The sequence below is a fragment of the Somniosus microcephalus genome, chromosome 10 (genome assembly GCF_052327205.1).
Source record: "Somniosus microcephalus isolate GS21.2 chromosome 10, FLI_Smic_1.0, whole genome shotgun sequence".
Classification (NCBI taxonomy): domain Eukaryota; kingdom Metazoa; phylum Chordata; class Chondrichthyes; order Squaliformes; family Somniosidae; genus Somniosus; species Somniosus microcephalus.
This window is the reverse complement of record NC_140996.1, coordinates 202,773,225-202,787,631: the sequence shown is the minus strand read 5'-3', so window position 1 is coordinate 202,787,631 and position 14,407 is coordinate 202,773,225. Positions and strand designations below refer to the sequence as shown.

The window sequence follows — 14,407 nt, the reverse complement described above, 5'->3', positions numbered from 1 at the left end:
GAATCGAACCTTTTAAAGAGGGGTTCATGGCAGTAGATTTGAAGGGAGGGGGTGGGGTACAATGCCTATGGAAAGGGAGTGGCCAATGATGACCAGAAGCATTCGTCCAAGAAAAGTTACTTGAATGGAGATGAGTCTGATGAAGGATTTCGGTGGGGGCGGGGGGAGGGAGGGAGGTGGAGAAGCTGCAAAGTATTCTGGTATGGGTGGGGGGGGGGGGGCGGGGTAGGGAGAGCCTTATAGCGACTCAGAAGCACAAAAGGAGATGGGGAGTCAGAACTTGAGGCAGTTGAGTAGATGGCCTCCATTTTGGAGACAAGGAAATGCAGAAGTCCCTTGCATATCGCTTCAGAGATTTGGGTGGGAGACGGGAGGGAGGGCAAAGGAGGCAGCAGTGGAGAAGAGGAGTTTTGGATTTTCTTTCCCCTCCAGAATGATCTTGGAGCAAGAAGATGATTTAGCCACATATAAGGGAGAGAGACCACAAAGACAATTATAGATGAGGATGGTCAAACCATCCATTTAGCTCATTCTTTCACAGAAATCCACAGATCCCCTCATCATAGCATCTAACTGCCTCTTAACGATTGCAGAAGTTTTTCTTCCATTCTACCCAGAAGACCAGGTATTAATTACTCTTTACATAAAGATATTCATCCTGAACTTGCCACTTAATACCTATGTCCCTTTAGCCTGATATTATGATTTATCTTGAAAAGTACCCAGATTAAACTTTTATTTATGTTTTCTATCCCAGAGACAATATTGCTTGAGGTGCTTTGAGTAGCTGAAGAATATTTACACCTTTTCAGATGTCTACTGTGTTGTAACTATATAGGCCTCTGAAAAGTTATTGTCTGTATTTCTAACACCGTGAATGTCATAAAATAAAATCAGAGAGACACACACAGCATTTTTGAATAAACTTAAAAAAACACACACATATCCTTTCCATTACTGTGCAGAATGACTACTGTATGCCTCAAAGGATTACAGCTGCATATGTCTCAAACGTAATCATATTTGACAAAATTGCCACCTCAGGCTTGAATACAAGTTAAAACCAAGGATTCAGAAAGCATCTTGACAAAAACCTTTATAAGCTATCAGAAGCAGTGTGACCCATCTCTAGTGGGTTCAGTGATGCTTGGTGACATAACCTGGACAATCTGTCGGGCTTTGCTCATTTCTGTTAGATGCATCGCCAGGGGGCTCCAGATTCCAACAATGACATCAGTGTATACAATCAAGCTCTTTCAACAGTGTATGATGCAGCCAGCTTGCCAGCATGGACAGCCAAACTGCTGCAGCAGTTACGTTTAACTTTATTACTTTCTTTTCATCTGAGGAAGGATTTGGTTTGATTTTCCTTGAGGTTAGACGGTTGAGGCTGATCTAAGCGAGGTCTTTAAAATTATAAAGGGTTTTCGTAGGGTAGATACAAAGAAACTATATCCTCGGCCGGGGGATCCAGAACAAGTGGGCATAATCTTAAAATTAAAGCTAGGCCATTTAGGAGAGAAATCAAGATGCATTTTTTCCGCACAAAGAGTCGTGGAAATCTGGAACTCTCCCCCAAAAGGCTGTGGATGCTGCTGGGTCAACTGAAACTTTCAAGATCGAGACCGATAGATATCTGTTGGGTAAGGGTATCAAGGAATATGGAACAAAGGTGGGTAAATGGAGTTGAGGTACGGATCAGCCTTGATCTTCTAATTGAATGGCGGAACAGGCTCGAGCAGCTAAATAGCCTTTTCCTGTTCCCATCGTTCTATGGGTTTTTTTTACCTTTCCTCACTTGAAGGTGCTGACTCATCTTACCCATAGACCCTATGTCTATGCCAGCTCTTTGCACCCAAGTTCCCACCCCTCATACATGAGCCGAGAATGAGTATGAAGTGGTTACTTGACTGTAGACAGTGATGCAGCCCAGCCTGGTCCTGTTCTCATCCAACCTCCACATATGCACTTTCAGGCATGGGTCACTTTATATCGATCAGGAGCGAAAGCCCAGGCTGCCTTTTTCCCCCCTATCTAACTCAGAGGTGCAGCAGCCAATTGTAACAGCCTAAGTGTTGTTCTGGTTGCGATCATCTGATTCAGTACAGACCAGAGATTAAGCCCTAGTTGATTTAATACACTTCTACTGTTCCCTAAAACATTCCCCCAGTCTGAACATTTTTGGTTACTTCAGACAGTCATTTTATAAATACAATATGATTATTATTATGGAATCATAGAATGGTTACAGCACAGAAGGAGGCCTTTCGGCCCATCGAGCCTGTGCCGGCTCTCTGCAAGAGCACTTCAGCTAGTCCCACTCGCCCGCCCTTTTCCCCGTAGTCCCGCAAATTTTTTTCCTTCAGGTACTTGTCCAATTCCCTTTTGAAAGCCACGATTGAATCTGCCTCCACCATCCTCTCAGGCAGTGCAGTCCAGATCATAATCACTCACTGCGTAAAAAAGTTTTCCCTCATGTTGCCTTTGGTTCTTCTGCCAATCACCTTGAATCTGTGTCCTCTGGTTCTCGACCCTTCCGCCAATGGGAACAGTTTCTCTCTATCTACTCTGTCTAGGCCCCTCATGATTTTGAACACCTCTATCAAATCTCCTCTCAACCTTCTCTGCTCTAAAGAGAACAACCCCAGCTTCTCCAGGCTATCCACTTAACTGAAGTCCCTCAACAATGGAAGCATTCTTGTAAATCTTTTTTGCAACTTCTCTAAGGCCTTCACATCCTTCCTAAAGTGCGATGCCCAGAATTGGACACAATGGCCCTGAAATTAGGATCGGGGGCTTGCCGCGCGTGCAAGCCCCCGATCTGCACTCACCCTGCGCGCCGACATCTGAAGCCCGGGCCTGCTCGCATTTCCTGTCACTGGCCCGGTTCAGCTGTCGGCGCGATGTGCTTACCTGATCCAGCGGCGTAATTAGTGTGATGTGCCGGCTGGGATCAGGTGAGCACTGTACAGCCAATCAGGGGAGGGGAAACTCATTCATGAGTTTGACAGTAAGAGCTGTCAAACTCATGAAAAGTATGGGCTGCCAAAACACTACTTTAACTTTAAATAACATTTTTAAAAACATCCCACTGATTATAATAACTATAAATAAGTTTTTAAAAATGTTTTAAACAATTAATCAATTTTTTGAAAAAAATAAATGTTTAAAAAATAGGGTCTAAAACTAAAACATCCTGTAAATTCTTTAAAAATAACAAACCTGTGGAAAAAAAATTTCTACATTGTACTAAAAGCCCACTTACCTGAAAAACTAAATACTTACGTCTTGTTTTTCCACGCGTAAAGACCGGAGGCCTTAACACGCACGCAACTCTGGAAAAAAAAAGGAATTTTACTGCGCACGCGCTGCCTGTGCAGTCGCGCGCGTTCTGCCTCTTAACCCCTTGGGTCAGAGGACAGGAAATGCCGGTTTTCAGCGCATGCGCTGTGCTTGCTGAAAACCGGCAATTCCTCCGGGCACACGCGTGAGTACCCTGTCCGTACTCACGCGTTGTGCCCGGAATTACTGGGCCAATACTCCAATTGAGGCCGGACCAGTGTTTTATAAAGGTTCATCATAACTTCATTGCTTTTGTACTCTATGCCTGTATTTATGAAGCGCAGGATCCCATAAGCTTTTTTAACCGCTTTCTCAACCTGCCCTGCCACCGTCAACGATTTGTGCACATATACCCCCAGGTCTCTCTGTTCATATAATTTCTAATTAGTTAATGAGCTGAAGTTTTAATCTTGGCAGATTGCCTGACACATTCCAAGCCACCCTGGAGTAGGAATTTAATCAGAAACTACAAACGACAGCATGGAATTCATGTTGCACCTAGAAGGTTAAGGGCAGCGGTGCATGGGAAAACCATCACCTCAAAGCTACCCTCCATGTCACACACCATTCTCACTTCTCTCCTTCATTGGTGCTAAGTCAAAATCCTGGAACTCCCTACCTAACAGCATTGTGGGAGTGCCTTCACCACACAGACTGCAGCAGTTCAGGAAGAAGGCCCATCACCACCTTCTCAAGGGCAATAAATGCCAGCCTTGCCAGCGACGCTGATATGCCGAGAATTAATATAAAAGATAAACACTGGCAGCCAATGGGAGCTGACAGGTTCTAAATTTCACCTGCTCTACTGAGCAGGCAGTGAGGACAACCGCCCAAAGGCGACGGGGTCCATTTTAAAATACGCATCTCGGGCCCTGATCTCATCATTGGGACCTGACTGCAATTTTTACTAAGCAGACTGAGCAGGAAGCACCAGCGAGCATCACGCCAGGCCAATGCAGCGACTGAGAAGATCGGGACCAGAAGTGGCCTAAAAAGGTAAGCTTCCAAATTTTTTCAAAACTTTCCTTGTGGGCCCAGGAGGAGCAGAAGTTCTGTGAACTTCCAGCAGGTGTCTCACACTCTTGTACAGGATTCTACTCTCTCACCTCTGGTACCCCATGTCTCTCGCTCCCTTTCTATCCTGTAACCTTGCACTAGCCATGCTCATTTGTCATATCAGCTTGTTTTCCAATATTTTCTCTGTATGGTAAACCACGTTAAGCTAGAAATTACTGCCTGTGAGGTTATAGTACAAACAATTAACACACTGGTATCAAATTCCTGCTTCCGCTAGTTTAATGAAAGAATTAAAATAAGTGGAGAAAGGAATTTGCTACAACCACATTAACTGCGCCTACCATAATATCAGCAGCAGCAATTTCCTAACTTTTGTCTTTTGTAATTAAGACTCAGACAAACTACCTGCATTCCACTCCGTGTCTTCATGATGGGAATGGCCTTCAGGAACTCTGGGTCCCAGTGATCTTTGTTCAAAGCTGTAAAACAAATAAACAAAACATGCCTAAAGCTAGGGACTGAAGATAAAAGCAATTGAACAAAGCCAAGGCTGATCACTCAGTGAAGAAATGTGTGTGGCTGATGCTTTACAATTAAACAACTTGTTTTTTCCTCTATCACCCCATTCGAAAGGGAATGAAGAAGTTACTGCAGGAATAAGCCAACAGGCAGATGTTCCTGTTCCTGCGCCTGGTATCAAATCGCCTAGGTGCAGTAAATACAGGAAAATCGGGCAGGGTGGATCGCACAGAGAGTCCATTCCATTTTCCATCCACTGATTTCAAGGGATGGGAAAATCAGACTGGCTCCCTTATAAGCATGTCCTCCTCCCCATCTAATTCTCCTGCGTTCACTGCAAGACGACGATCCAATCGGAATAAGGCGCGAGTCCAGGGAAATCTATCCCAATACCTTTCCAGTTGAAATAATGGGGATCGTCAAGCACTTTTACCATGACAACCCTGCTATCAGTGGCACACCCTATAAACAGCCTAACCTCCATGATGGTGGCAGCATCAGGACCCACATTTTCCTGGGTCCTACGAGCAGAGGTTGGAAGGACTGGCCCTTCATCAAGGCCATGATGACTCGAGGGGGAAAAAAAGGGAGGGAAGTAACAGTACACGGAGATTGTGGGTCTCTGCTTGAACAAAGCTCTCTTAAAACAGAAGGGAAATGTAAAACCTCCCCGAGTTCAATTACTGGTGAGACTCATCAAATTCAAGACAACTTGGGCTTGGAGCTGCAACCACAATCGTGAGGCGACTGCCCTCCAATTTCAGTCTTTCAAGTGCATTTATATATACTGGTGTAGAAAGGTGTCATTACCAACAGTTTGGGAAATCTGCTTGTAAGAGTGCATCACAAACAAGAACCTTCGCTCCCAGTTACACTTCACTAACCTTTTATGTTAGGCTTCAAGAGCCACAGCATTCAATTTAAGCTATACACATATAAAAAAGAAATATGTACAAAAATGTAGAATGGCAGATTTTTCCATTGTGAAAAAACAACATCCTTTGTGATATCAATGAAAATAATACTAACGAGATCAATAAAGTAACGAGATGGGTCTTGACACGAGTAATTTATTTGTGCCTTGGGATACAAATTGTAACAAGATTCCAGTTCACTATTATTTATTCTAAGGATAGTGAGGAAATGAGTCAGTCAATCTTTGCCATTGCACTTTTTAAGACCTAATATTGGCTGCTTGCAGAAAATAATTATTTCGGCATTAAACAACAGGAGAATTGTATGCATTTCAAAAGCTAGAGTCAGTCAGAAATAAAGGCACAGATACAGGCCCATGCTTCAGATACTATCTCCTTAATCCTTATTAAACAGTACAGGCGGATCAGATTACGTACTGTGGAATTATCTTTGACATATGATATGACAATCGTCTTCTGGTGATGTCTGTTTGCAACGAGTGGGATTGTCCAAGCAAGGCAGTGCTGTATGAGGCTTGCTGAGTTTTCCTGACCCCCTACCAACTTATGCTGGAAGGAGTAGTTTGTATTATAGTTCAAGAGCTAGAGCTGTAGAATTTGCCCCTAAAGGAGCAAGTTCCATGGCACCTAAGCAACAGAGTACACTTCACAATTTCTGACTTAATTTTCTGGTCCCCGAACCTTCCCTGCTGCCTGGGGAAGATCTTGCAGGCCATCATAACTATCCTATTCATACAGCCCTAAATGATGACAACCAGTGCTCCGGATCCCATGTTTATATGTGCTGCTGCCTCTAGTGGTGTGACTGAACCCAGAGAGCAGATTTTCCACTGGTTACACCAACAACCCCCCTGGCATAAACCCAGCAGGCAGGAGAGCAAAATTGGGCAGGGAGCTTTTCAGCTTGCATTCCCACCATCCGTTGCAGGATTTCCCACCGCAAGTGTTCCATATACCTGTCAAAGTATGGGTGGTCATAGAATTATAGAACAGTGCTGCACAGAAGGAGTCTGCGCCGGCTCTTTCGAAGACCAGTCCAGTCAGTCACACTCCCTCGTTCTTTCCCCACATCCCTGCAATTTTTTTCTCCTTCGAGTATTTATCCAATTCCCTTCTGAAGGCTACTATTGAATCTGTATCTACCACCCTCTCAGGCAGTGCCTTCCAAATTCTAACCACGCGTTGTGTGAAAATGTTTCCCCTCATGTCGCCTCTGGTTCTTTTGCCAATCACCTTAAGTCTGTGCCCTCTGGTTATCGACCCATCAGGAAACAGTTTCTCTTTATTTACTCTATCGAATCCCTTCATGCTTTTAAACACCTCCATCAAATCTTCTCTCAGCCTTCTCTGCTCTAATATTATAATGAGGTGCAAATGACAGGAATATGCCACACAACATATTTCCTGTCATTTGGACTATAGTGCTGCTGGATACTCAGAACACCATGCACTCCTGGTGTACAGTGTTGCTATGGCACAGGAGAGTATATTTAAATTTTAAAGGCACGCAGGGACTGTCATTAATTACAGAGCAATTGATTACACTCCCTATGCCCCAATATTTTTATGAAAAATTAAAAGACTTGCATTTATACAGCGCCTTTCACGACCACCGGACGCCCCAAAGCGCTTTACAGCCAATGAAGTACTTTTTGAAGTGTTGTAATGTGGGAAACGCGGCAGCCAATTTGTGCACAGCAGCGCTCCCATAAACAGCAAGGTGATAATGACCAGATAATCTGTTTAGTGATGTTGGTTGAGGGATAAATATTGGCCAGGACACTGGGGAGAACTCCCCTGCTCTTCTTCGAAATAGTGCCATGTGATCTTTTATGTCCACGTGAGAGACCAGAGGGGCCTCGGTTTAACGTCTCATCCAAAAGACAGCACCTCTGACAGTGCAGCACTCCCTCAGCACTGCACTGGAGTGTCAGCCTAGATTTTTGTGCTCAAGTTCCTGGAGTGGGACTTGAACCCACAACCTTCTGACTCAGAGGCGAGGGTGCTACCAAATCAGCCATGGCTGACACTGACAAAGCCCTGGTTAGACCACACCTGGAGTACTGTGTTCAGTTCTGGCCATCATACCTTAGGAAGGATATATTGGCCTTGGAGGGAGCGCAGTGTAAATTTACTAGATTGATACCCGGACTCCATGGGTTAAATTACGAGAGATTACATAAACTAGGGTTGTATTCCCTGGAATTTAGAAGGTTAAGGGCCAATTTGATCAAAGTTTTCAACATATTAAGGGGAACTGATACGGTAGATAGAGAGAAACTACTTCTGCTGGTTGGGGAGTCTAGGACTAGGGGACATAGCCTAAAATAATTTCTTTGGCTGGCCCAGAGGCCTCCAGTAGCGATTTCTTTCCTTCCCATGAAGCAGGCTGCCCAATACAGGTGGGAATGCCACTGGTAACTGACCCATTAGATTCAAATGACCCTGGGGTCAAGGGTGAAGGTGGAACTCCTGGCCTACTGAATTTTTAACAGTGTAGGAGCCAGAAGGAAAAAAATCAGTGCTTTAGGTGGGTCTCGTTGCTTCCTGAGGTAACAGCACCATCTCACTGGTGGGGAACACTGCAAAGTAAACGTACAGGAAACTTTGTGCTATCCAGCACCGACGGGACCGAGCTGCTGCCGTTCCCTCCAAACTGCCGTACACTCCAGAGCTAATGTTGAAACATACGGAGATTTTCATCTCCGTATGAATCAACAAACCCTGTTGCTTAGCAACAGCCTCTAAACAATGAAGGAATTTTTTATTTTAGCATATCTTGCTGAACAATTGTTCTTTACAGGCATATCACTGGGATTCAGACCATTCCTGAGGTTGTGTGCGTTAATGATATATGACCGTGAGTGGCTAAGATTTTATAAGCTGTGACATGCAACTAATGTAGATTATCAAAAGAGATTATTGTCTCTTTAAAGTCTGAGTTATGGTAACATTTATAACTGGGACATGATGACATGCTAAAGATGGCTTAAGCCAGGAGAACGTTATTGACTTGGCATCCCATCATTTTGAAGGCTTTTACATGCCTGAAGGAAACAGACTGCAAGGGTTAGATAGTGAGAATGGGAATCAGACGGGAAACTGACTCCAAGTGAATTTCTTTGGTTGGGAGACGTTGGACCAGAATGGAAATGGTTTGGCTTGTCAACAAAGCTCTGGCACCAAATCAACCAATCACAGAACAGCTTCTTGTTCAGAGGTTTGGCAGTGATGAGCCAAAACTGCCAATCACACGAAATCTGGAAACCGAGCTGAGCACCAGACATTTTCAAAGAAGTGATGTCTCGTCTTTGTGCTGCCCCTTTCACATCTGGCTCCATTACAATTTTAATAATTTTTATATTTTACTAGTTTGAACATGACTGTTCTTCTGAAATTTAAACATGAACTTTCATTTGGTTTTATTCTTTGCTTCCAAAAATGGTGTTGCGAGTGACGAGATCACCGCCGAGAGACACTAATTCCTTGCCCTCTGCAGCCGACTGCATTTACTCAGTCAGTGCTAAATTCCAAAAGTTGAAAATCTGCACAGGCACGACTGAGCAGACTCTGTCCATCACTCGTTAGATCATTACACCTGTAACAACATATAACAGCCCTTCGTACATGTTCAAAGTGAAATATGTTGGTGGCGCTTTACATTATTGATGCAAATATATTTGTGAGATAGACTTAAAACAGAACTTCTCAACAGCAATCGGCGAAGTACCTATTTGACAAGTCCACTCTCTCCAAGATATGCTTGTCAAACAAGAACTCCTCCATGACATTCTCAGGGCTCCAAGTCACCAAGTTAGTGATGTGATCCCCAAGTTTCTTGGTCATCTTAACATTCTCACCTTAGCAGTGACTGCAGTCAGTTTTGGCTAGGGGACTGATCCCCATTGACTTTTTGAAAGATCACTTCAGTGAAAAGGTAGAAACAAAAGGTTAAGCTCAAATCGCTGCCAATTCTGACTTCAGTGAGACTCACAATGAAACAACCTTTGCTCTGTCATGAGGTCACCAGCGTGAGAGTTAAAAGAATTCAATAGATGGGAGCTACTATGACACCATTCAGTTAGCAATATGCAGTACAGGGCCTTGGTGAGACCACACCTGGAGTACTGTGCACAGTTTTGGTCTCCTTATCCAAGGAAGGTTACACTTGCCTTGCAGGCGGTGCAATGAAGGTTCACTAGATTGATTCCTGGGATGGGAGGGCTGTCCTATGATGAGAGATTGTGTAGAATGGGCTTATACTCTCTGGAGTTTAGAAGAATGAGAGGTGATCTCATTGAAACATACAAGATTCTGAAGGGGGTTGACAGGGTAGATGCGGAGAGGTTGTTTCCCCTGGCTGGAGTCTCCAGAACTAGGGGACATAGTCTCTGGATAAGGGGTCGGCCATTTAAGACTGAGATGAGGAGGAATTTCTTCACTCAGAAGGTTGTGAATCTTTGGAATTCTCTGCCCCAGAGGGCTGTGAATGCTGAGTCTTTGCTTATATTCAAGGCGGAGATAGATAGATTTTTGGACTCTAGGGGAATCAAAGGATATGGAGATCATGCGGGAAAGTGGAGTTGAGATCGATGATCAGCCATGATCTTATTGAATGGCGGAGCAGGCTCGAGGGGCCGTATGGCCTACTCCTGTTCCTATTTCTTATGTTCTTAATCAAAGATACGTTACAGAATTATGTGTTTGCCAACTCAGAGCGGTCTACTATGATGCGCAGCTGATGTTGTTGCCATGGTATAATTTAACGCTTCATTCTGAATGAACCCACATCACCTGTGCCAGCTCCCAACCAACTACCAATGTTTCAGACAAACCTCCTGGTTGCACTTCTCCAGACAGGAAGATGAAGCAAAGCAGCTGGGATGCTTGCCTGCAACACTGGCACAGGTGATCCTGGATAGATCAGGATACTTCAGATTGTGTACAGAGCCTACTATAAACTGGCACGGGATTAGCCTGTTGGCACAAGATTGATATTTAAAACAACTCGGGACAGAAATTCCACTGTGTGGTATTGTAACAAAGCTATTGACCTGTTTAAAGGTTAATGTAGGTTAATCCCTTTGTTAAATTAGGTTAATCCCTTTGTTAAAGTAGCAAAAAGAGAAATTTCACCTGAATATTTATCCAACTCATTAAAAATAGCACATGGAGGAATATTTACCAAACTTTGAGATGGGTTCCGGTGCCACTCATTTTCATTCCTATGAAATTGTATCAGCTACATATTAGCTTCTTTTGGACTACTTCCTGCTCACTATATATTTAGGCAACTTAAATAGTTTAAAAGGATTCCCTGTGAAATAAAGATTTAAACAAATCACTTATAGGATGTTTTGCCTAATTCATATTATTTGAGATTTTTTTGGCACATTATACCTAATTTCTTCTTGGTCTCCTCGAACGCCTGTTCAAAGCCAGCTCGTGCCTCAATACTACTGAACTCGAAAATGAACGTTTCAGTCCCCTCAGCTGTTGTGGCTGTTAGTTCCACTTTTGTGAGTGGAAACATCGTACTGACTGCGAGCGACTGCTTCTCCGAGAGCTCCCGGTTCACAGAGGCCATCAGGTCTTTAATGACGTCATCCAGACTCTGACAAGAGAAAAGAAAAGGAGGAATTTAGCCTGTTCATTTGTACATTAGGGAAATGGCACCACAGCAACAAAATGTGGCTCAATACTGTGAAAATGAATAATGCCGAGACGGTTATTCACACGCAGCCAAGAGTGTAAGACACTCATCTTTCACAAACACAGCTTGTGTAGTTTTACCCTATAGCCCTGATTTTGCATAACAAGCAAAAATGTGGTTGAGCTGGCTCATGGTACTGGCTTGTCTATGCAGCAATACAGGGGGTGGGCCGTACCAAGTTTGGCTTCAGGAGTCCCTCCTCCTTATTTGAATAGACGATGGACACGCCTGCTTCCCCGCCAGCCGCTCAACCAGTGCACCTGTTGATGGCAGACAGTCTGTCGGGCCACATTGCCCCAGCCAAAACCGATTCCCAGCAGCCTGCAGCCAGGTCATTGACAGCCAGAGCTCCTCGCGGTCACCCATCATGGCCAGAGCTCCTCGAGGTCACCCACCATGGCCAGAGCTGCTCACAGTCACCCACCATGGCCAGAGCTCCTCGAGGTCACCCACCATGGCCAGAGCTCCTCGAGGTCACCCACCATGGCCAGAGCTCCTCGAGGTCACCCACCATGGCCAGAGTTCCTCGTGGTCACCCATCATGGCCAGAGCTCCTCGAGGTCACCCACCATGGCCAGAGCTCCTCGAGGTCACCCACCATGGCCAGAGCTCCTCGAGGTCACCCACCATGGCAAGAGCTCCTCACGGTCACCCCACCACAGCCAGAGCTCCTCGCGGTCACCCACCACAGCCAGAGCTCCTCGCAGTCGCCCCACCATGGCCAGAGCTCCTCGCGGTCACCCACCACAGCCAGAGCTCCTCGCGGTCACCCCACCATGGCCAGAGCTCCTCGAGGTCACCCACCACGGCCAGAGCTGCTCGCGGTCACCCACCACGGCCAGAGCTCCTCGCAGTCACCCACCATGGCCAGAGCTGCTCACAGTCACCCACCATGGCCAGAGCTCCTCGAGGTCACCCACCATGGCCAGAGCTCCTCGAGGTCACCCACCATGGCCAGAGCTGCTCACAGTCACCCACCATGGCCAGAGCTCCTCGAGGTCACCCACCATGGCCAGAGCTCCTCGAGGTCACCCACCATGGCCAGAGCTCCTCGCGGTCACCCACCATGGCCAGAGCTCCTCGAGGTCACCCACCATGGCCAGAGCTCCTCGAGGTCACCCACCATGGCCAGCTCCTCGAGGTCACCCACCATGGCCAGCTCCTCGAGGTCACCCACCATGGCCAGAGCTCCTCGAGGTCACCCGGCAAGGTCAGAGCTGCTCGCGGTCACCCACCATGGCCAGAGCTGCTCGCGGTCACCCACCATGGCCAGAGCTGCTCGCGGTCACCCACCATGGCCAGAGCTGCTCGCGGTCACCCACCATGGCCAGAGCTCCTCGAGGTCACCCACCACGGCCAGAGCTGCTCGAGGTCACCCACCATGGCCAGAGCTGCTCGCGGTCACCCACCATGGCCAGAGCTGCTCGCGGTCACCCACCATGGCCAGAGCTCCTCAAGGTCACCCACCATGGCCAGAGCTCCTCGAGGTCACCCACCATGGCCAGAGCTCTTCGAGGTCACCCACCATGGCCAGAGCTCCTCGAGGTCACCCACCATGGCCAGAGCTCCTCGAGGTCACCCACCATGGCCAGAGCTCCTCGAGGTCACCCACCATGGTCAGAGCTCCTCGAGGTCACCCACCATGGTCAGAGCTCCTCGAGGTCACCCACCATGGCCAGAGCTGCTCGCGGTCACCCACCATGGCCAGAGCTGCTCGCGGTCACCCACCATGGCCAGAGCTCCTCAAGGTCACCCACCACGGCCAGAGCTGCTCGAGGTCACCCACCATGGCCAGAGCTGCTCACGGTCACCCACCATGGCCAGAGCTCCTCAAGGTCACCCACCACGGCCAGAGCTGCTCGAGGTCACCCACCACGGCCAGAGCTGCTCACGGTCACCCACCATGGCCAGAGCTGCTCGCGGTCACCCACCATGGCCAGAGCTCCTCAAGGTCACCCACCACGGCCAGAGCTGCTCGAGGTCACCCACCACGGCCAGAGCTGCTCAAGGTCACCCACCATGGTCAGAGCTCCTCGAGGTCACCCACCATGGTCAGAGCTCCTCGAGGTCACCCACCATGGTCAGAGCTCCTCGAGGTCACCCACCATGGTCAGAGCTCCTCGAGGTCACCCACCATGGTCAGAGCTCCTCGTGGTCACCCACCATGGTCAGAGCTCCTCGAGGTCACCCACCATGGTCAGAGCTCCTCGAGGTCACCCACCATGGTCAGAGCTCCTCGAGGTCACCCACCACGGCCAGAGCTCTTCGCGGTCACCCACCATGGTCAGAGCTCCTCGAGGTCACCCACCACGGCCAGAGCTCCTCGAGGTCACCCACCATGGCCAGAGCGCCTCGAGGTCACCCGGCAAGGTCAGAGCTGCTCGCGGTCACCCACCATGGTCAGAGCTCCTCGTGGTCACCCACCATGGTCAGAGCTCCTCGTGGTCACCCACCATGGTCAGAGCTCCTCGAGGTCACCCACCATGGTCAGAGCTCCTCGTGGTCACCCACCATGGTCAGAGCTCCTCGAGGTCACCCACCATGGCCAGAGTTCCTCAAGGTCACCCACCATGGCCAGAGTTCCTCGAGGTCACCCACCATGGCCAGAGTTCCTCGAGGTCACCCACCATGGCCAGAGTTCCTCGAGGTCACCCACCATGGTCAGAGCTCCTCGTGGTCACCCACCATGGTCAGAGCTCCTCGAGGTCACCCACCATGGCCAGAGTTCCTCGAGGTCACCCACCATGGCCAGAGCTCCTCGTGGTCACCCACCATGGCCAGAGTTCCTCAAGGTCACCCACCATGGCCAGAGCTCCTCGAGGTCACCCACCATGGCCAGAGCTCCTTGAGGTCACCCACCATGGCCAGAGCTCCTCGAGGT

General features: G+C 47.7%; 1 protein-coding gene across 1 annotated transcript in view; it reads right to left on the bottom strand.

Moving 5' to 3' along the window:
• Window positions 1-14,407, bottom strand: part of arhgef17 (Rho guanine nucleotide exchange factor (GEF) 17) — a 504,936-nt gene that overhangs the window by 43,792 nt on the left and 446,737 nt on the right. Inside the window, exons 11-12 of the mRNA XM_085999453.1 lie at window positions 11,214-11,427; window positions 4,765-4,838 (exon numbers count right to left, since the gene is read on the bottom strand). Of these exons, the coding sequence (XP_085855579.1) occupies window positions 4,765-4,838; window positions 11,214-11,427 (288 nt within the window). The remainder of the gene's footprint in view (window positions 1-4,764; window positions 4,839-11,213; window positions 11,428-14,407) is intronic.